Source organism: Panthera uncia (assembly GCF_023721935.1).
Source record: "Panthera uncia isolate 11264 chromosome C1 unlocalized genomic scaffold, Puncia_PCG_1.0 HiC_scaffold_4, whole genome shotgun sequence".
NCBI lineage: Eukaryota > Metazoa > Chordata > Mammalia > Carnivora > Felidae > Panthera > Panthera uncia.
In genome coordinates, this window is record NW_026057585.1 from 4,410,746 (window position 1) to 4,432,615 (window position 21,870).

General features: G+C 44.9%; 1 protein-coding gene across 1 annotated transcript; it reads left to right on the plus strand.

Annotated features, from left to right (window-relative positions):
- Nucleotides 1–2,247: 2,247 nt before the first annotated feature.
- On the plus strand, nt 2,248–17,622 carry REG4 (regenerating family member 4). The gene is made up of 6 exons (XM_049616479.1): nt 2,248–2,285; nt 4,456–4,636; nt 7,658–7,755; nt 10,934–11,071; nt 12,770–12,875; nt 17,121–17,622. Exons 2-6 carry the CDS (start codon nt 4,570–4,572, stop codon nt 17,186–17,188), a joined length of 477 nt encoding a protein of 158 aa, XP_049472436.1. The 5' UTR covers nt 2,248–2,285; nt 4,456–4,569; the 3' UTR covers nt 17,189–17,622.
- The last annotated feature ends 4,248 nt before the right edge of the window (nt 17,623–21,870 follow it).

Genomic DNA, 21,870 nt, shown 5'->3' on the forward strand with positions numbered 1-21,870 from the left:
CATAAAAAAAGAAGAAATCTGTTGGATTTCTATCTTTAAAAAAAGCTTGGAATTTATATATTTGCTCTTTGTTATGGCATGAAGCAATGATGATTCTTATCCAGCCACCTAAAGGGGAAAAGTTTGTGTTTAACAGGTAGAGTAAAAAAATAATATATTTTCATCTGGTAACATCTGGTAACATCTGGTAATTCATCTGGTAACATCCTACCACATACAGTTAGGAAACTGAGCCTCAGAGAGATGTGGGAGAATGTCTGATGTTACACAGTGAGCGGGTAATGGAACTGGGACCTGAACCAACATCCATCAGAAGCCAGGCCTTGTGTTCTTTCCCCAAAGCATCATCAGAATGGCAGAGTTTCCCTAAAATACACTTTGCACACCATGGAAATATTACTTTCTCTTTTCCTACCGTGAATGCATATACAGGCTAGAAAAAGCCGATGGCAAAGCCTGAGTAGCAGTGTAAAAAGAACCCTGCGTGGAGAGTAAGAAAATCCACCTCTGACATCAGCTTCACTCTGAACTAGCTGTGTATTTCTAGGACTTGAGAAATACCATTATCCTTTCCAGCCTTAAAGTTCTAGACCATTGAGATTGAATAATTGGTGACATCTTCAACATAGTTTGTTATCTACACTACAGAAGGAAATCGTGTTGCCTTTCCAGATAGGTTATTTTCTTAATAAGACTGTGTGACTCAGGGACACCTGGGAGGCTCAGTAGGCTAAGCATCTGACTCTTGATATTGACTCAGGTCATGATTTCACGGTTCATGAGATCGAGCCCTGTGTCAGATTCTGTGCTGACAGCACAGAACCTGCTTGGGATTCTCTCTCTCCGCCCCTCCCCTGCTTGCATACACTTTCTCTCTCTCTCTCAAAATAAATACACATTAACAAAAATTTAAAAAGACTGTGTGAGGGGTGCCTGGGTGGCTCAGTTGGTTAAGTGTCTGACTTTGGCTCGGATCATGATCTCACGGTTTGTGGGTTCAAGCCCTGCAGACTCTGTGCTGATGGCTCAGAGCCTGGAGCCTGCTTCTGATGGATTCAGTGTCTCCCTCTCTCTCTCTCTCTCTCTGTCCTTCCCCCACTTGTGCTCTCCCTCTCTCTCAAAAGTAAATAAATAGGGGCGCCTGGGTGGCTCAGTCGGTTAAGCGTCCGACTTCAGCTCAGGTCATGATCTCGCGGTCCGTGAGTTTGAGCCCTGCGTCGGGCTCTGGGCTGATGGCTCAGAGCCTGGAGCCTGCTTCCGATTCTGTGTCTCCCTCTCTCTCTGTCCCTTCCCCATTCATGCTGTGTCTCTCTCTGTCTCAAAAATAAATAAACGTTAAAAAAATTAAAAAAAAAGAAAAAACAAAAAAAATCAAAAGTAAATAAATAAACATTAAAAAAAATTAATAAAAAAAAAAGACTGTGACTCAGGAAACAGAGAGGGCTTGGGGTCAATATCCAGCTCCACCAGTGACCAGCATTGTGAACCTGACAGAGCAGGCTCTCTACACCTCTTAACATCAGGTTTCTTCGGTGTGAAATGGGGGTACACACCCTGCATCACTCCCAGGGATTTGTTAGGATCTCATTAGTGACTTAGGTGAAAACACTGTATGGTAAAATATTGGATCAATGTAAGCTATTTTCACATAATTGCCCTGCATTAGGACAAGATTTCACTACCTTGTTCCTTAGGAACAAGGAGAAGGAACTTAAACAGATTTTTGAGGAACAGAGTGCATGCTGAAGGAGGTGGGGTTGGTGCCTTAGAGAGGGAAGTCTGTGTGTATCCCTCAAGCCCACCACAGGGGTACATAAGTTATGTCCAGCCCTGATGGCAAATCCTTTCTGCAAAGATAGAAACATCCCGATTCTCCAGAGTTGAAGTGGGGCATCTTTATAGAAAGGAAGGAGAAATAAAGGAAATCAACAATGTAAAGGGATAAAATGACTGACAAAAGAAAAAGTGAATAAGGCGAGGGGAGGACGGGCTTCTAACAGATTACAGGATATTGTTGGTTTTGATAAGGTAGGATGTAAAGGAAAGATTGTTTGCAAATAGGGAGAGTTTCTTCAGAATATGTTCTCAAGCCTTGCAGATGTTCCTTTTGACTAAAGATAAGACTTTATGGATGGATTGTTATTTTAAACAACATTATTGCTCTATGATTACAACAAAGGTCATATAATTCCAGAGGCAAGAAGATATAAAAACTCAAGTCACTTCCTGGGATCTCTTAGGATGCTGAAGAAAACAGCGGTCCTCAAGCCTTGAATGCCAACCAGGTAATCCTACACCCAGTTGAGGGCAGAGGGCTTTCTTTGAACATTTGACTTCCTCTGCCAGCTCTTCACTGGGCCAGAAATGAAAAGCTCTAGGTCTAATGATGTTAGTCATGCTTTTTGTTTCTCTCTCTCTCTCTCTCTCTCTCTGTGTGTGTGTGTGTGTGTGTGTGTTTAATTTGAACTACTTATTTTCTTTCCTCTTTTATTATAAAAAGCATTACCTTTGGTGTCTGTGTCAGGTTAATTCATGGCTGTGCAATCTAACGGCTGTGAAACTTTGGGAAAGTTACTTAATGAATTTTGTGTCTTCATGTGGAAAGCAAGTTAATGATACCTGCATTGCAGCCTCATTATGATTAGATTAGGTGGCATGCAAGAGTTCAATGAATGTCAGTTTGCTAAGATCCATTAGTAGATTCTTCCAAAAGATGCTACACATCCCTTCCCCCAGATAGTTGGTTTGACAGAGAAGTCTTTGCTATTTGTGTTCTAAGGGGGTTGAAGACATTGAAAATACCTCCATCACCTCTGGAAGGGAAGTTCGTCAGAGGAGCATGGGGTTAATGTGATGATATAAAGGTGGGGGGAGGGTGGGGGTGCCTGGGTGGCTCAGTTACTTGAGCGTCCAACTCTTGATTTCAGCTCAGATCACAGTCCCAGGGTCGTTGGATTGAGCCCCCAGTTGGGCTCCACGCTGAGTGTGGAGCCTGCTTAAGATTCTCTCTCCCTCTCCTTCTGCCCCTCCCCCATGTGTACTCTCTCTCTTTTTAAGAAAAAAAAAAGAGTGTAAAACAATGTGGTGGGGAGAGGGTTATGACATGCTTCACCTTTTTGTTTAACACTGTGTCTCAGTGCTCACATGTACTTTCATATGCATCTAATCTTTAGATTGCCCAGGAAAGTTTGAATATTATGTTCCATCATTCCTGTAAGCAACCTACTATAAGATAGTTAGAATATGTATTCTGATTTTGGGATCATAAATTATGCTCAAATAAGGATTCAATTAATTATTTACTCATCCTAATAATTATTTGGGAAAAAAATCTTGGACCCGATCCCATGCTTACACTAAAATAAATGCCAGGCAGATGAAAATAAAAGAGGATATGGGCAGATATTTTCATCTTATGTGGATGGTAATGGCTTTTTTTTTTTTTTTTTGCTGACATAAATTCCAAATGCTATGAAGGAAAAGATAAATATGACAGTTTTTGAAATTCTCAGTGTGGCAAGAAACAGAAACGAGAAAATGTACAAACTGGCAAATATTCTTAGTTATATGTGAAAGACAATAAATACACAAGAAAAGCCCTACAAATTCCTGAGAAAAAAGATAGTAATCGAACAGAAAAATGCATAAAGCTCTAAGTCAAAAATTTGCAAAAGAAAATTTTAAAGATAAGCATTCTAGAAAAAGATGTTTAAATTCTTTTTATATATTTTTAAAATTTTTTAAATTACTAATTTAAGTAATTTAATTACTAATATGTTACAAATACTAACAAAAACAATGAGGTTTTTCTTTATCAAGCCAAAATCAGCAAGAAAAAAATGGACAAATTGGGTGTTCTTCAAAGTTTGGGGGAACAGTACTGTTGTCCGCACACTATTGCCCATTTATTTTCTGAAAACAAAACAAAAAAAAATGTGGTTATCACCTAAGTGTGAAGGAAAGAGGGTTGCCCTAAAGTCAGGAGATCTGGTTATAGCTGTGCAATGACCAAATGACTTCATACCCAAAGGCCTCAGGTAGACTCTCACCTGTAAAATGTGGACATTGGACCATATACTCACTTTTAATTCTAACACAGAAAAATTTACTCTTGGGACTGACTTGATTTGATTGAGCTGAATGTATAGAAAGCCCATTACTGCCTCATCTGTGAGAAAGCTTGGCTTAGGCTCCCTCTGCTGATTCCCCAGAGAATAGCAGGAGCAGGCTCTCCACAGTACACTGAGACCAAACGGTCTCCATCCAGACTTTTCAGCCCAGTACAGTTACGTCTCTGGCGCTGGACCAGAGGTCTTGCAGGTGACATAAGTTAACTATTCCCAGTCTCTACATTTAGCTTGAGATTCCCTTCATTGTATAATCTGGGCTTAGGAAAATATTTTGTTTCCTCCATATGTGATTTGGCATCTAAATTCCTGGGTCTGTCTCACCCAGTGTGTTCAGGCTGCAGGTCTAGGCGAATCCAGGAGCTTCAAAGGAAAACTCACAAGGTCTTTGAAACCCTTGTAATAGAGGCTTCTGAAGCACTTCTGTGGCCAGGAGAAGAAGATGGCCCCCCAAAGAATGTGGCTTCTCCTACTGCTGAGCTGTGTACTCAGCACTGAAGTCCTGGGTGGTGAGTATCCGTCACTCAGCTGGGACTGAGCCCACCCACAGCCTGTGTTCATGCAGCACACTGACAGCCATCCATTCACCCCCCCAAAATATTTAGGTGCTACAGGAAGTAGATGTCAAAGACAGGAACGAAAGACAATGTCACATGGTAAAAAAAGTACAAGGACTCGGGTCACCTGGGTGGCTCAGTCGATTAAGCATCCGACTCTTGATTTCAACTCAGATCATGATCTCATGGTTCATGAGTTCGAGCCCCCCATCAGGCTCCATGTTGACAGTGCTGAGCCTGTTTGGGATTCTCTCTCTCTCTCTCTCTCTGTCTCTCCCCGACTCTCTCTCTCTCAATAAATAATAAACTTTAGGGGAAAAACAAGCACAAGGACTATAGAATCAAACAAATTCTAACCTCACGTGGTTGTGAGCCATAGTTAAATCATCAACTAAATGTAGATAATAACAATAGTTTTGCAAGTTTCTTGTGAAGAGGGAAGGCAATGTGCACCTGACATCTAGTAGTCAATAAGTGAGCGCTATAATTAGAGGTACCCAATGTTTATGCATTGCTTTCCTATTTGAGTATACTGGGAATTCTGGTTTGCAAGGGACTTACAGCCTTGTTGGAGAGATGGCTCCCCCACACATGTAGACCCAGCATCAAGTACAAAGTAACATGTCAACAAAACAAGAATCAATACCCTAGGATCTTCCAGTGGAGAAAGCCAGGAAGAGAACTCATGAGCTGAGAATAAGTATCATGGAGTATCTGAAATGGAAAGAAATGAAATGTGAGCACATCTGGTGTAATGCCTTCGTTCTGTTTATGAGGCCCCAAGAAGGTAGAGACTTGCCCAAGGTCACAAAGCAAGATTACATAATGTTCTGGCGCCTCATCCGGGGTGCTTCTCATAGTCCCGCATGGCCCAGCGAGGGAAACCATGCCTGAGCACGTATATAACCTAACACTACTCCCACTGGGGAGTACTTTGGCCAAGGGGAGAATCAATTGGAAGAAAGCAGGAAGAGAAGCAGAGTTATTTCCGGCATCATGTTGGTGCCCGTGGCTCATGTGTGTGGTCCTTGCCTTAGCCTACCCTGGATGTGTCCTTGTGCTTCAAGGTTCTTTGCCCTCCACCCCATGCTGACTGCCAGCCACCAGTTCTGTCAATCCTTATGGCTGCTCGGGACCGGAGGATTGAGCCGCTTTCTCTGAAACGTGCTAGAATAGGGAAGACTGGGGCGCCTGGGTGACTCAGTCGGCTGAGGGTCCGACTTCGGCTCAGATCATGATCTTGTGGTCTGTGAGTTCGAACCCTGCGTCGGGCTCTGTGCTGACAGCTCAGAGCCTGGAGCCTGCTTCAGATTCTGTGTCTCCCTCTCTCTCTGCCCCTCCCCCACTCACACTCCGTCTCTCTCTCCTTCAAAAATAAATAAACATTAAAAAAAGTAAAAAAAAAAAAAGAATATGGAAGACAATGAGAGGTGGCCCTCAACTCTCCTGTGGAGGCAACCAACCAGGTGGTTAGCTCCAGGGGCTTGAAATTCACCCAGGCTAAACCTGGGGAGCGAGAAACCAGTCTCCCGACTCTGGGATCTCACCAGCCCTCTCTGGTTTTTCTCCTCTGGAGGAGGTAGAGCCAGAACATACCACCGGTTACTCTACACTCGCTACTCTACTCTTCTACAGATCTTCCTCCCTGTTGTAGAGACTTCCTGGGATTGCTGCATAGGAAGATTCGGCTGGATAAGGCTGCAGAACCAGGTCATGAATGCCCTGCTAGCCAGAGTAGGGAGCTTATCTGAAAGCATAGGAAGTCCCTAGAGATGTTTAGGCAAAGGATGAAATAGATCAGGGCAAGCGAGTGACAGGAGTGTCATTTGAGTGGGGAGAGAGGAAGTGCTTGCTATGTGACAACGACAGACTGCGGAAGTCTCCGAGGAACGGAAAGACCCCTGCGCTCATCTATAGCACTGGAGTGCAGTCACGTGGTCACAAAGCCCGAGCTCGCCAGCCTGGCATTCCCTTCATCACCGAGGCCCTCTGTATTTCCAGCCATTTCCCTGCTTCTTAAACCTTCAGATTCGGTGATGTGGCCCACTCATTAATCAAGTAGCAGGAAGAGCCTGTGCCTCTCGGTCATGGCTTCCTTGTCCAGACCTTGATTCTCCTTTCCCTTTCCACCATGCTTGCCGGGACGATTCCCTCTACTTCAGGCAAACTTAAGTGCTTGCCCTTGTGGTGCACATCTTGCACGTTTCTGCCTCCATCCCTCTGCTCACACACCTCCTTTGCCTAACGTGTCCCCTCGCTATTGACACAACCCAGCTCACCCAGTGTCAAGTTCCATCCAAGTTGCCATCTAACCTGTCCTGTGTCCCCCTGGTCAAAAATACCCACTCCTTCCTTATAATGCCTAAACCTACCAATTTATGCCCTTTGCCCACTCTTGTGCTGCCTTGAATTATAGCTGTTTGACCTGACAACCAATGTGAGGATTCTGCCAATTGCTGAGTGTGGCTATTCTAATTGTGCATTTCATAACTGGAGAGATAATCGTGGGATGGATGTGGGGTCCCCCTGGGTCTGCTATGAAATCGTCTTAGCTAGGGGCAGCTGGGTGGCTCAGTCAGTTAGGCATCTGACTTCGGCTCAGGTCATGATCTCACGGTTCGTAAGTTCGAGCCCTGTGTCAGGCTCTGGGCTGACAGCTCAGAGCCTGGAGCCTGCTTCAGATTCTGTGTCTCCTTCTCTCTCTGCACCTCCTCCCTCCTCTCAAAAATAAAATAAACATTAAAAAATTTTTAAATCTGATTGTAGTCTTTTCTCCAGTGCACAGTTCCCCTTACAAAGGCCATAGTTCCCTTTGGAGAAAGCTGGGAGAAAGATTACCCGTATAAAGTTTGGGCAGCCCAGCAGGATCCTTCTTCAGGACAGCCAGCCTCCCTTGCATTCTGTAGACTGACGAGTGTGGGAATGGATTGGCTTTGCCATCATCACTTGCAATCGCCTTCTGTGTTTGTGCAGACATCATCATGAGACCCAGCTGTGCTGCTGGATGGTTTTACTACAAGTCCAATTGCTACGGATACTTCCGGAAGCTGAGGACCTGGTCTGAGGCTGAGGTAAGGAATCTGGCCCATGCTAGGACAGGTATCTCTAAAGCCACCTGGAGGTATCTCTAAAGGGGCCATCCAGAGCTGAAGGTCTCATTTGGCTCAGAATTAAGAGTCCTCCCTTGGCATTCTGAGGAGTCACCTGCTGCTGAAGTGCAGAGAATAGCGTTGTGTGTTCTCCTCTTCCAGTTCTATAAGCATGGATGGAGCAGGTGCTATCTGCCCAGATCCTAGGTGAGCTGTGAAGACGTAAGAATGGACAAGAAACAGCCATTACCCTCAAGGAGTTCGCTGTCAGTAAGAAAGACAGAAATACACAAATAGAAGGAGAATGAGAAGATAAAGTCCTTCCAGAAAGAACAATTGAATAGCTGCACCAGACTTACCAGAAAGAGCAGTGTGTAGGCAGTCCTGGAGCACACCAGTCTTCAGAACCACCTGACAGAAAGTGAAGCAGTCCAGACAAATGGAAGGCTTCATTGTCTACACAACCCAGCAAATGTGCTGGCTTTATCTCCCTGAGGCTTTGTCTAGAAGATACCCAAAGGGCCACCCCACCTCAGAGGAGTGTGGGAGCCAGTGCTGCCGTTTCTCTGGGTTGTGGCTGTTTAATTGACATGACTGGTTGGGGAAAATGTGGGGTGATCTGGGCCTAGAACGGCCTCAGAATTCTGTGTATAAATAACTCACCAAGGACAGAGCACCTACCAAGTGATAGCTGTTGAGGATACGAAGTCTTCTCTGACCTTAAAAAGTGTGGGGTTAGTGCAAGATTGTGACATTTAAATGGAAAATTCCAATGCAGTGTGAGCATAAGTGACTTTCCCAAGATCACACCCAGAGTAGGTAGCAGAGCAAATCCAGGGAAGTCAGCCCTAATGCAATGCTTCCTGAGCTGATGCGAATGAGAGAGAGAGGGAGAAGGAGAGAGAGAGAGAGGGAGGGAGAATGTGCTAAATGAAGAAGGGGTTTCTCAGACACTGTTCACTGAAAGGAAAAAAAAAAGCTGGTGGAAAGTAATGGGCCTCTCCTCAATTCTTGAGAAGCAACTTGAAGAAATCTTAAAGGCCACCTGTATTGCCTGTACCCAGACATTCCAAAACTAATTCTGCCCAAAGAGGAAGTTACCTGGGAGGCTTGGGAGTGATACAGACCTGAGTTTGTTTAGTTATTTTTTAAATATAATTTATTGTCAAATTGGCTAACATACAGTGTACACAGTGTGCTCTTGGCTTTGGGAATAGATTCCCATGATTCATCTCTTACATGCAACACCCAGGGCTCATCCCAACAAGTGCCCTCCTCAATGCCCATCACCCATTTTCTCCTCTCCCCAACCCACTCCCCCATCAACCCTCAGTTTGTTCTCTGCATTTAAGAATCTCTTTTGGTTTGCCTCCTTCTCTGTTTGAAACTATTTTTTCCCCTTCCCTCCCCCCATGGTCTTCTGTTAAGTTTCTCAAATTCCACATATGAGTGAAAACTTAGGACACCTGTCTTTCTCTAACTGACTTATTTCACTCAGCATAATACCCTCCAGTTCCATCCACATTGTTGCAAATGGCAAGATTCCATTCTTTCTCATTGCCAAGTAGTATTCCATTATACATATAAACTACACAAAAAATTAAAAATAGAATTATCCTATGACCCAGCAATAGACCTGAGTTTAAATCATGACTCTGCCACTCACTAGTTATAGCCGTACCTCACTCTACCAGTTTTCTTGCTTTAACATGGGGATGTCACTTTTACCCCATGGCCTTGTCAGAAGGATTCATTAAAATAACTTACCAAGAGGGGCGCCTGGGTGGCTCAGTCGGTTAAGCGTCCGACTTCAGCTTAGGTCACGATCTCGCGGTCCGTGAGTTTGAGCCCCGCGTCGGGCTCTGTGCTGACAACTCAGAGCCTGGAGCCTGCTTCTGATTCTGTGTCTCCCTCTCTCTCTGCCCCTTCCCCGTTCATGCTCTGTCTCTCTCTGTCTCAAAAATAAAATAAACGTTAAAAAAAAAAATAACTTACCAAGAGCTTATTACACATGCTGGGTGTTCATTTGAGGTTCTTAAGGCAAAAACGGTCCAGGATTGGTACAAAGCCTTAGCAGAGTTAATTGCTCCTGAACATAGTGCAGAGAAGGTGCTGGAAAAGGACCCAACAAATAAATACCTTGGCTGCTGCTGCTAGTTGCCAATATTGAGGGCCAATCTTAGTTCTCGAAATTCCTGGTGTGGAGGGGACCATGAGAATGACAGTTTCCAGGTCTGAGTTCCAGGTCCTGTTGTGGCACTACCAGGAGCGTGAACTTGGAGAGAAAATCTCACTGAACCACAGAGACTCTTTGCTCTTTTGTCCCAGGAACCCTTTGTGACTGGGCCTCTCACTAAACGTTGATTGGTAATCTGGCTTCCATGCCTCACTAGTTTGACAGTCAAATGAAGTTATGAAAACATGCCGGTGTTGTGAAATGGTCATCAAGGGTGAGGAATGCATTAACATCCAACACCAGCCATGTCTAATCACGAGCAAGATACCAAAGGGGGGCATTGAAGTAGCAACTGCAGCCAAAACCATGTTTTCATTACATTAAATTGCATCATGGAGGCAGAACCTGTAATACAACCGCAAAAAAGCGTAAGATAAGTATACTTCTCTAGAAGATGTGGATATATAAAATGTTTGCCTTGTTTATTGGGACAGTATGTTTCCAGTTAGAGAATGGTTATGCCACGTTTCATCCAATCCCTAAAACAAAAGGTGATTATCATTCAGGAATCGAGAAGAAAAATCCAGATTGCCTTCTCTCGATAGCATCTTTGAAAAGCAAGAATTTGGGATCCAAAAAAGACATATAGGGGCGCCTGGGTGGCTCAGTCAGTTAAGCATCTGACTCTGGATTTCAGTTCAGGTCATGATGTCATAGTTCATGGGATTGAGCCCCACATCTGTCTCTGCGCTGACAGTGTGGAGCCTGTTTGGGATGCTCTCTCCCCTCCCTCTCTGCCCCTTCCCTGCTCCAAACAAACAAACAAACAAACAAAAGACATACAGGAGTAAAACAAGTTCGGGTCTGGTGCTGAGAGTTTTAAAAGTTGCCGCAGAGAAGATAGTTATGTACTTACTAGGGTTCTGGGGTGAGGACTATGTGTTTAAACCTCAGGAGATGATTAGCACAACTTCTTGCCCACAGTACGAGTGTCAGTTGTATGGAAATGGAGCCCACCTGGCATCTCTCCAGAATGCAAAGGAAGCCAACATCGTAGCGAAGTATATAAGTGGCTACCAAAAAACCAAGCCTGTATGGATCGGCCTGCATGACCCACAAAAGGTAACCCCAGACTTGGCCCACACGTGTCCCATTGGGAGAGCCAGATAGATGGTCCCTGCATGGGAAATGGCTTCCAGGCCTACTGACGGAGGCACAGGGAGTGAATCTTTTTCAGTTACTGCCTCCAACCAACAGAGGCCAAAGCCTCAAGGTCTAGGTCTCAGTTCTGGCCCTCGACGGAGGAAATTATTTCAATGGCATCACTTTGTAGAACTTCTATCTAATTAAAGTCCTCCCAAATCTTAGAACACAAAATGACCGGCTTTTCACAGCCTAAAAAAAAGTTATGGGGCTCCGTCAGTTGGGCATCCAACTCTTGACTTCGGCTCAAGTTAGGACCTCATGGTTCCTGAGGAGGAGACCCACATCAGGCTCTGCACTAACAGCATGGAGCCTGCTTGGGATTCTCCCCCCCACACCCTTCCCCTGCATCTGTTCTCTCTCTCTTTCAAAATAAATAAGTAAACTTTTTTTTTAAGCTGTGTAAGCATATATAGATACATACACATATATGAAAACATACATACACATACACGCACATACATCTGTTAGGGGATGTAGCTTAATTAAATTCCCATTAGATCTTGAGTTAAAGTTGGGAACTTTCAGCCAAGCTTTTTCCTAGATGCTATTATTTTTTTTTAATGTTACCCATAACTTTTTTTTCACTAGACCTTCATTTTAATCTCCATCAGTACCTCATTGTAAAGAATGGTATGTGAGGTCTTTGGGCTGGTTGCCGAGGTCCCTCTGTGGGAGCTGCAGTTTACAGATTCTTCGTGGGAATCTTCTATAGTTAACCCAAACAAACATAAGGAACACCAGAAAAGAACCCCCAGACTTCCCGTTTCTTGATAAAACTTCGCCATAGATGTTGCAAATAATTTATACAATTAATTACACATTTTTATGTATTTACATTGCTGTCAATCAACTCTCTTCTTCAGAGTTAGGACAAATATTTACATCTATTTATACAATTTTGGGGGTATTTAATTTTCTACATTCATAACTAAAGAAAGTAATTGGCTAATAAAGTCCTTAAAAATGTGTAATGTCTCTAGTTATCAAAGATGCAAATTAAAATAGAAATATAATTTGACTTATCAGATTATCAAACTTTTGCTTTGTCTTAATGAATAATATTTTTAAGGACATAAAGACATTGTCCAGTAGATGGAAAGCAGTTTGGCCATGCATATCAGTACCCTCAAAATATTCACATCCTTTGACCCATTAATTCCACTTCTGGGTTTTTATCCTAAAAAAATAAGTTTAAGTACAGAAACAGCTTCAGGAACAAAGTAGTTCATAGCGGTATTCTTTATAATCATTGTAAATTAGAAACAACATAAACATCATCAATACCATTAAGGTAAATTATAGTGCACCATGACCATTTAAAAATGTTTTGAAAGCAAGATACACAGTTGAGTATGTATTTTTAAAGACCACCACCTATTTTAGTCCATAAAAAGATCGTGATAAATAAAAATGTTTACACCAGAAGTAAATATGCCAAAATCAATAGTAATGTTTTCCTCTTTAAATGGGGTGACTTTTCTCTTTTTCATTCTGTGCACATCCCTGTGCTTCTTGTGATGAAAGATTTTTACGGGTTTTCAAGGGGCCTGAGAGGACCGCCTGGCTGTGAGCAGGTGCACAGGCTGACTGTCTTCCATCTGTGGTCACTTGCAGAGCCAGAAGTGGCAGTGGATCGATGGGGCCTTCTATTTGTACAAAAAATTGTCGGCCAAGTCCGCACGTGGGAACAAGTACTGCGTGGAGATGAACTCCAGGGAGGGTAAGATCCACCGCCCCCCCCCCCCCCCCCCCCCGGCCCCATTTCACACCAGCAGATCTGTTTTCCACAGGATGGTGGCGTTGCCACAGACATTATTTACCAAACCACAGTCATTTGTGATCATTTTACAATCTTTGCCATATCCATAGACCAACTATTCTTAATATCTTCTTTAAAATACACTCACTTTTTTTCTTAAATACACTTACTTTTATTTTTATTTACATTTTATTTATTTATTTTGAGAAAGAGAGAGTGAGAGGGGGAGGGCCAGAGAGAGAGAGAGAGAGAAAGAGAGAGAGAGAGAAGGAGGGAGGGAATCTTAAGCAGGCTCTGCACTGTCAGCGCAGAGCCCGATGCAGGTCTCAAACCCATGAACCGTGAGATCGTGATCTGAGCCGAAACCAAGAGTTGGACTCTGAATCGACTGAGCCTCCCAGGGGCCCCAAATACATTTATTTTTTAAATCCTATTGTGTACATATGCAGGGGAAAGATGTCACATTTTGGGAAACCCAGGCTACAGGAAAGAAATACATATAACTTCTTTCTGAATTCCTTCTAGTTTGGGTTCCCCACGAGCCCTGGGAACCTCATCTTTGCCTGCCTCCTGCCCTCTTGTTTGTTTCCCTGAGTTTTGTTCCCAAAATGCAGGGCCCAGAACCTTAGCTCTAGGTTGCACACAATCACTTGAGTCTCCTCGTTTTTCTTGTCTTTCATTCCTCGCTTTTTATGCTAATAACTTCCAGTTTTCAACTTTTGTACCAATGACATTTGGGGCTGGATAATTCTTCATTGTGGGAGCTGTCCTGTTCATTGTAGGTTCAGGATATCCTGGTCTTCAATCTTCAGAGGTGGGTAGAACCACTCCCCCACCACAGGTTGTTACAACCCAAAATGTCTCCAAATGTTGCTAAATGTCCCCTGGGGGCAAAATTGCTAGCATTTGAGAACCACGGAGATTAAGTGATGTTGAAAAGTCTTCTGCTGTAAAACAAGAAAACAGAATAGCAAAGAGAAAGAGGCTATTTGATGCCGAAGACAACATCCTAGTGGGTTTAAAAGGCCATCATGGTGTCACCGAGACACCCTTCCTAGGCCGGAAGTGGGCCTGGGAAAGGCCTGGACTGAGGACTCAGGAACATGACGCAGGGTGGCTGTTGTCTGGGGAATAAAGTTTTCATATGCACAAAAAAAGAGTGTGAAAATTTTCCAACAGCAAAAGATGAATGGTAGAAATAAGGTAACAAACTCTGAGGCCAGGTCGAGACCCTTTGCAATAAGAGGGTCTCCTCACGGGCAGAGGAAGGGCTTCCCAATGACTTGTAGAGCCCATAGTTGCTGCTGGGAAAAGCATAGACAGCTCCGATGGAAGGAACACAACCAAGACCAATAGGTAGAAACTGGTAATACGTGGATTTCTATCTAAGGGGGGGGAAAGTTTAACAATTAGCGCTATCCAAAACTAGAATGTGCAGGAAACAGTGAGAATCCCATCACTAGAATTAACCAGGCAAAAGTGGACATTGTAGTTGCAGTACCAAAAGCATGAGAAGAGGAGCACATGGCACATGAAGGAATCAACCGAGGAACACTTTTGAAGTATAAATTCCAGGGATCACTTTGGACCTACAGCATCAGAATCTCTAAGGCTGGAGGCCAGACCAGCTTTGGGGAAGCAATGGACTAGACACCTTTCAGAGTCCTTCCTGTGATTCTGAGATTTCAACTGGACCAACTTCTCAAACACAAGTCTTTCCCATCAGTCCGTGTTCACATGGGCAAAATCCCAGGAACGAAGCCACCTGTGTGGGAACTGGAACCCTGATGTCTTCCTGAGAACTAGCTCTAGGTCTTTCAGACTCTCTTCCTTTTCTGGGTTCACTCAGCCCAGCTCTTAGGTACCAGAATACAGGTACTCAAGCCAGAAAAGCACAAGGAATGAAACAAGGATTAGCAAGAAACTGGTGGAAGGTAGGATTTTAGACAGCCTTCCCTTGGCCCTGTCAGTGTCATTTTCTATTTGTGTAACAGATTTAGCCCCGCCAACTCAGTGGCTGAATTGTTTCCTTCAGACCCAAAAGGTTTGGTATTAAGGTCCCCAAACACCGCCACACACACGTCCTGTGTGTGGCTAGAGCTGTTCCTTTTTTATGTCTATTTAGAAAGACCCTCAGAGGCCATTTTGTCTGGTTGGTTCTTTCACCCCCTCTGACTCCTTTTCTGCACCACGGCGGAACGTGCTTGTGACTCTCTGACAAATTGCCCTTACAGTGCTTTCTGACAACTCTACTGGTCCTCTCTGACACATTTAAAAATGTAGTGCTACAATTTAAACGGAAACTTCAGGGGCACTTGGGGGGCTCAGTTGGTTAAGCATCCAATGCTTGATTTTGGCTCAGGTCACGATCTCACCATGGTGAGATGGGAGCCCTGAGGCAGGCTCCACGCTGGCAAGGAGCCTGCTTAAGATTCTCTCTCCATCTCCTTCTGCCCCTCCCCTGCATGCATGCTCTCTCTCCCCCTCTTTCTCTCTCCCTGTTTCTCAAAAATAAGTAAACAGAAATTTCATATTCAATGGAGTTGGAGTCAAGACCATGGGCTCTGCCTTTGGAATGCCTGGGATGGGATTCCAGTTCCTTCAGTTAGCTCTGTGACCCTGAGCTGATTTCCTACTTCTCTGTGCCTCAGTTGCCTCTCCACAGAAAGGGAAAACCAAGAGTACTAATCACCTGAACGCATATATGTGAAGTGCTTATCCCAGTCAGCGTAGACTCATGGTTCTCCGACCTGGAGGGGAGGGGTATGGTCTACACACACCTCTCTGGTGTAGAGGAACGGAGGAGGAGAGTGCAATCAGACTCCTCCCTAGGTTGGTGCCCATGGGGGAGCTGCCTGTGTTCTTGATTATTTGAAGCCTGGAGCCGTGTTCTCCCGGCCCCACACCCTGTCTGTACCTAGAACTCATCGTCTCCATATCATTACTCTCTGTGGCCCGGCTCTGGTTGCCATGGACATGGGCATGGGCTGGCCCCATCCTCTCTACCTCTGGAGACCTCTGAAGGGGAGGTGGCACACCTTCCCCCACTTTGCCTGGCAGTGCCCTCTGTCCCCGGGGCTCTCATCCCACCAACACACACTGGCCCCAGGGCAGGATGCACAGGTCAGAGCCAGGCGGAGAGACGTCTAACGACTCACCACTCTGCTGCCCACACTGCAGGGTGATAAGCGGATCTGTGGACGGCCCTGGTGGGCCCTGTCCCCAAAAATACTTCCGTTTCCAAGATCACCTGCTCCTTGCCGTCAGTCCTTTTTTATAAAGGGGTGGCCTGTGGGACGTGACTGGCTCAGCAGCTTCCAACTCTTTGAACATCTTAGAGCCTCAGCTGCGGACTTTGGAAAAACCACCTCCGCATCCTTGCAGCCTCCTGTTCCAGACACAAAAGACCCCCGCTTTTACGTCCAGCTCTGTCTCCCCCTCCGAAGTTTCGCTGGCATGGGGCTTCTGCAATTGTGCGTGACGTTTACATTATTTTTCTTTCCGTGAACAAAGTTAGTGCTGGTATTTGTCAGAGAAACAGAAGTAATTGGATGTATACGGAGAGAGATTTCTTTTAAAGAACTGGCTCCCAGGCGCCTGGGTGGCTCGGTCAGTTAAGCATCTGACTTTGGCTCAGGTCATGATCTCATGGTTTGTGAGTTCCAGCCCCACATCAGGTGAGCGCGAGCCCTGCTTTGAGTGAGCCCCACTTCTCTCCCTCTCTTTCTCTGCCCCTCACTCACTTGCACCCTCTCTCTCAAAAAAAAAAAAAAAAAATGGCTTTTGTGATTGTCGGGCCAGCAAAACTGACATGCGCAGGGCAGGCTAGGGACTGTGAATTCCCACATGCACTGATGTCACAATCCTGAGGCCAGGGCACTTTGGAAGCAGAATTCCTTACTCTTTGGGAAAACTCGGTCTTTTCACTGATTGGATGATTACCTACATTATGGAGGGTAGTCTGCTTTGCTCATTTAATTTTCTCATTACTAGTTTAAATACTAATCACATCCCAAACAAATCACCTCTGCAGCAACACGTAGACTGGTGTTTGACCCAACGCCTGGGTCCACCTCCTAGCCCAGTCCACGCATGAAATTAAGCATGGCAGTGCACTTCCCGGGGTTCCAAGCAAGAGACCCAGGGAACGCTGGTAAGTGCAATACAGAACTGGAGGGATTTGAACGTCTGTTTATTTTCTTGCAGACTTTTTAACTTGGAGGAGCAACAAATGCAGCACGCACCAGCACTTCCTGTGCAAATACCGAGTGTAGAGCACGAATCGAGGCTGTGCTCACCCCACACATGCCCCTGCCTTCCTCCCTCTGTGCATGCTGGCTGCGTCTGATCATTGTCTCAGAGCAAACACGGCAACTGAGGCTGATCGGCCCTGTCACACTCACTCTTTTAGGTTTATTAGCGTCCGAGGCCTCAACACTGTACGACAGTGGCTTCTATGACAATTATAGGAAATGTGGCTTTGGTGTGATCTCGTTTGCATTTCTTAGAAGCACCCCCAGAGAGGAGAGGAAGTGTGGCTGGGCCGCCCACGCAGTTCGGGATGTGTGGATGGCCATCGGCTTCCCCCATGGTGCTGTGCCAACCGGTCAACACAGAGTCTTATGCCAGAACCTGAGAACACCCCCCTGCACCCCTGTGACCTTAGCAGCCCAAGACAGGCTAAGAAGCTGGCTCGGGGAAGGGTGCAGCAAAGGGAGGGGGAGTGAACAGACAGCACGCTGGCCCTCCTGCCCCCTGCCCCACTTCTTCCTTCCTCCCCCCACACCCTTGTCAGTCTTTTGGAAGCCAGAGAGGAAGACATCAGAGATAACGTATTGCTTCCTCTAAGCACAAAAAAGCTTGTTAACCCAAAGGATAAATGTCTTCATGGTGGGAGTCCAGGCAAGATGATCGGCGGATGGAAAAGGGTCATTCTTTGGAAGCTGATAGGTCAGCAAAAAGCAACCACCAACGCCTTCGAGGGTTCTGGGGAGCCACTGTTGGAGAAACAAAGAAAGGTATCAGATTCTTTGACTGAGATGGTAAGATAAATCAGGAATGCTAGACAGCCAGGGGCCATGTACGAAAATCACTGGGGCAAGTGCCAGATTCCGTGGTATTTCCTGTAAGAACTAACAGAATGTGAAGGAAACATGGATCACAATATCCCAAAACGGTAGAGGTTCCCTACGTCTTCTGACTAGAGCCCACCTGGGAGGTAGGCCCACCTACCTCCCTAATTCATTCATACTCTCTGGAGGAAAAGGAGCTCATGATGGCAGAGAAGTAAAGAGAAACAAAATAAAAATCCAAGAAGGGATGAACAACAGATGTACCAACACAAAACAAAGTAAAATCTAATAGTCATTCTGTAAATACATTAAACATATGTAACAGCTCCAGCTGAAGAGCAACACCAACCTAAAATACTCTTTAAAAAAAATTTTTTTTAATGTTTATTTATTTTTGAGAGAGAGAGAGAGAGAAAGAGAGAGAGAGAAGGGGCAGAGAGAAGGAGACACAGAATCCGAAGCAGGCTCCAGGCTCCCAGCTGACAGCAATGAGCCCGATGCGGGCCTGGAACTCACAAACTGTGAGATCATGACCTGAGCCAAAGTCAGATGCTCAACCGACTGAGCTTCCCAAGCACCCCCACCTGAAACATGTTTGGTGATGTAGTGAAAACGAAGCACCCTCTCTGAAATTGCTGACATGCCAACAAGCCGCGTGTACGTGTGCACAGCATGTGCTTCGCGACTTTCGCAAATAAGGATGGGCAGCTGCTTGTCTTATTAGAAGGCTGGTCCTTGGTTAACTTTGGAAAATCAGTGTGTGCTGATTTGTGCATATCGCATTTTAGTAATCTTTATTCATTGGGTAGATATATCACTACATCATTCAACAAAAGTTTATTGAATGCATGCTATGTACTAAGAACTCATTTCAGGGACCGTGAATCGATCAATGGACAAACCAGATAAATTCCTTGCTGTTAGAGAGCATACCGTTCGGCAGGGGTGAGGAGTGGAGGTAGAAACACAATTAACTGAGTAAATAATGTTGTATGAGAAGGTGACAGGTGCTATGATGGGAATACAAAGCCAGGAAGGGGGGATGGGGAGTGAGCTTGTGTGGACTATGTACGGAATAATTAGCGTGCTTTTGGTCACAACTGACAGCCAGGTTGTCTAAGCAAGACAGAGAATTTATTGGTATATGTTACTCTATGGTCCATGACTAGATTTGGGCTTCAGGCATAGCTTGACCAAGGGCTCAACAAAGTCACCAGCATAGGGTTTTCTCTCTGCATTATTTTTGACCTTTTTTTGCTGAGTATTAACCCCATTATCAAGCCCCATCGAATTGCAAGAATGGCTGTGGCAGTTCCCATCCTTACCTTATGAAAAAAGAGACCCCACAGCCCTCAAACAGAAGCCTCTAACCTAAGCCTCATTGGCCAAGAATCTCCTGACATGGGTTATGTGCTCAGTCCTCAACTAATCACTATGGCTAGGAGGGTGGGATGTGGTGATTAATTCCGCAAAGGGATAGCACACGTGACTCCCCTGGAGCTCAGGGGTTAGCCAGCTTCCCCTGAAGGACAGGGCCCCCACTGGCAGACACAGTGTCTTTGTGGGAACTGAGAAAGGAAGACACAGCTTCATGGACCCACAGGACAAAAGCAGGTTGGAATTCAGCCTTGACCTGCCCCCTTAGTTGTGTACTTGTGTGCAGTGCACCAGCCACACAACCCTCCTCTGTGGCCCTGACACGTGACACATATGCGCAAGGGGAGTCTCCACCTGGGGGGCCGAGGGCCATCCTTTTGGAAACTGTCCAAAGGCTGCATGGCAGGACTTAAGAATCAGGTGTCTGAACTAAGACTGGAAAAGCATCTGATTCAAGAAAGATAACAATCAGGTGGATATTGTTTCCCAAGATGTACTCAGTGACATAAGACTCCAGCCACAGCCTGTGGTGAATTATTACAGTGGGAAGAGCAAAGCGCTTGGAATTAAGCCCCCGGCATCTGACCGACCCTGCCTCAAAATGGCTGTATTAACATGGAGCCTAAAGTCTCTGAGCCTTCACTTTCTTCCTCAGGGATTTGAGGATTAAGTTAGCTAAAATATGTAAAGAGTCTGGAATGAGGTCTGGCCTAAGAGCTTAACAAATGTCATTGTTCTCTGTGAATGTCACATGAGATGTCCTAAGTAGCTGCTTGCTTGCCGTGACACAAACTAGCGCCCTCTGCTGGAGCGTGGGAGGACAGCTGTAGAGGAGAGACCTTGGATTCCAGAAAGTTCTGTGGATGTGTCTGCCTGGCTGTGGACAAGCACATAGGAGGCAATACAGACACAGGATAGTGAAGGAGGTGCACACCAAGCACTAATTTAAAAATTTAATACACATTTCCATCAGACTTACTATAATAGGTGAAGTCTTTGCATTCACTACATGAATAAAGATAGAGGAGAGTAATCTGAGGGCATTTAGATTCAGCCAGAAACCATTTATTTTAAGGGTAAATATAGGTAGCAATCTTTCTTTGTGATCTTGGGTTAGATGTATTAGGACACAGAAAGCAAAAACCAAAAAAGAAAAAAATTGAGAAACTACTTCAAAATATAATCCAAAAGAACAACAAAACAAAATGTGATACAACTATACATCCTCTTGAATGGCTAAAATTAAAAAAAAAAAATTTTGTAATGTTTATTTATTTTTGAATGAGAGAGAGAGAAAGAGCACAAGTGGGGAAGGGGCAGAGAGAGAGGGAGACACAGAATCCGAAGCAGGCTCCAGGCTCTGAGCTGTCAGCACAGAGCCCGACGTGGGGCTCGAATTCATGAACTGTGAGATCATGACCTGAGCCGAAGTTGGAAGCTTAACCGACTGAGTCACCCAGGTGCCCCTAGAATGGCTAAAATTTAAAAGACTGATAATACTGGGGCACCTGGGTGGCTCAGTCGGTTAAGCCTCCTACTTCAGCTCAGGTCATGATCTCACAGTTCATGAGCTTGTAGCCCCGCGTCTGGCTCTGTGCTGACAGCTCAGAGCCTGGAGCCTGCTTCGGATTCTGTGTCTCCCTCTCTCTCTGCCGCTCCCCCACTCGTGCTCTCTCTCTTTCAAAAACAAATAAACATTATAAAAGGAAAAGACTGATAATACCAAGCACTGGTGAGGAGTCACAGCAGCCAGAAGCCTCAAATATACATAGCTACAGGAATGCAAAAGGGTCTCTCTGGAAAACAGTTTGGCAATTTCTTATACAAAGTTAAACAGACTTACCATAGGACCCAAAAGTCCTTTCATGTCCATTTACTTAATAAGAATAACGAGAACACATGTGCACAGAAAGACCTATACACAGTTATTAATTATATTTTATTTTGTGATAGTTTGATTCATAATAGTGCAAAACCAGAAAGAAACCCAAAGGTTTTGACTCACCTACTGGACCTACGGTGAATGGATAAACAAACTGAGGCAGATCCACACAATGGAAAACTGCTCGGTGATAAAGGGGAACCAACTATGGATACACATAATGGGGACAGATCTCAAAAATTATGCACATACAAGAAGTCAGACACAAAAGACCACATACTGTAAGAATCTACGTATCTGAAACCCTAGAAAAGGCGAAACTACAGTGACAGAGAGCAGAGCAGTGCTGGCCAGCAGCTGCACATGGGAAGGGGGTTGGCTGCAAAGGACCATGGGGGAATGCTTTGGGGTGATGGAAATGTTCCAGATTGCAGCTGCTGTGGTGGTCACACAACTGTGTACAGTTGTCACCCCATGACACTGTGCACCTAAAAAGGGTGAATTTGATGTATGTAAATTACCTCTCAATAAAACTGACCTAAAGTTATAGGAAAACTTTCCCAAAGGGGACGGAAAAGATTCACCCAGAAAGCATTTTCAGTGACTTCTCTGCTTCTGGAGAGCA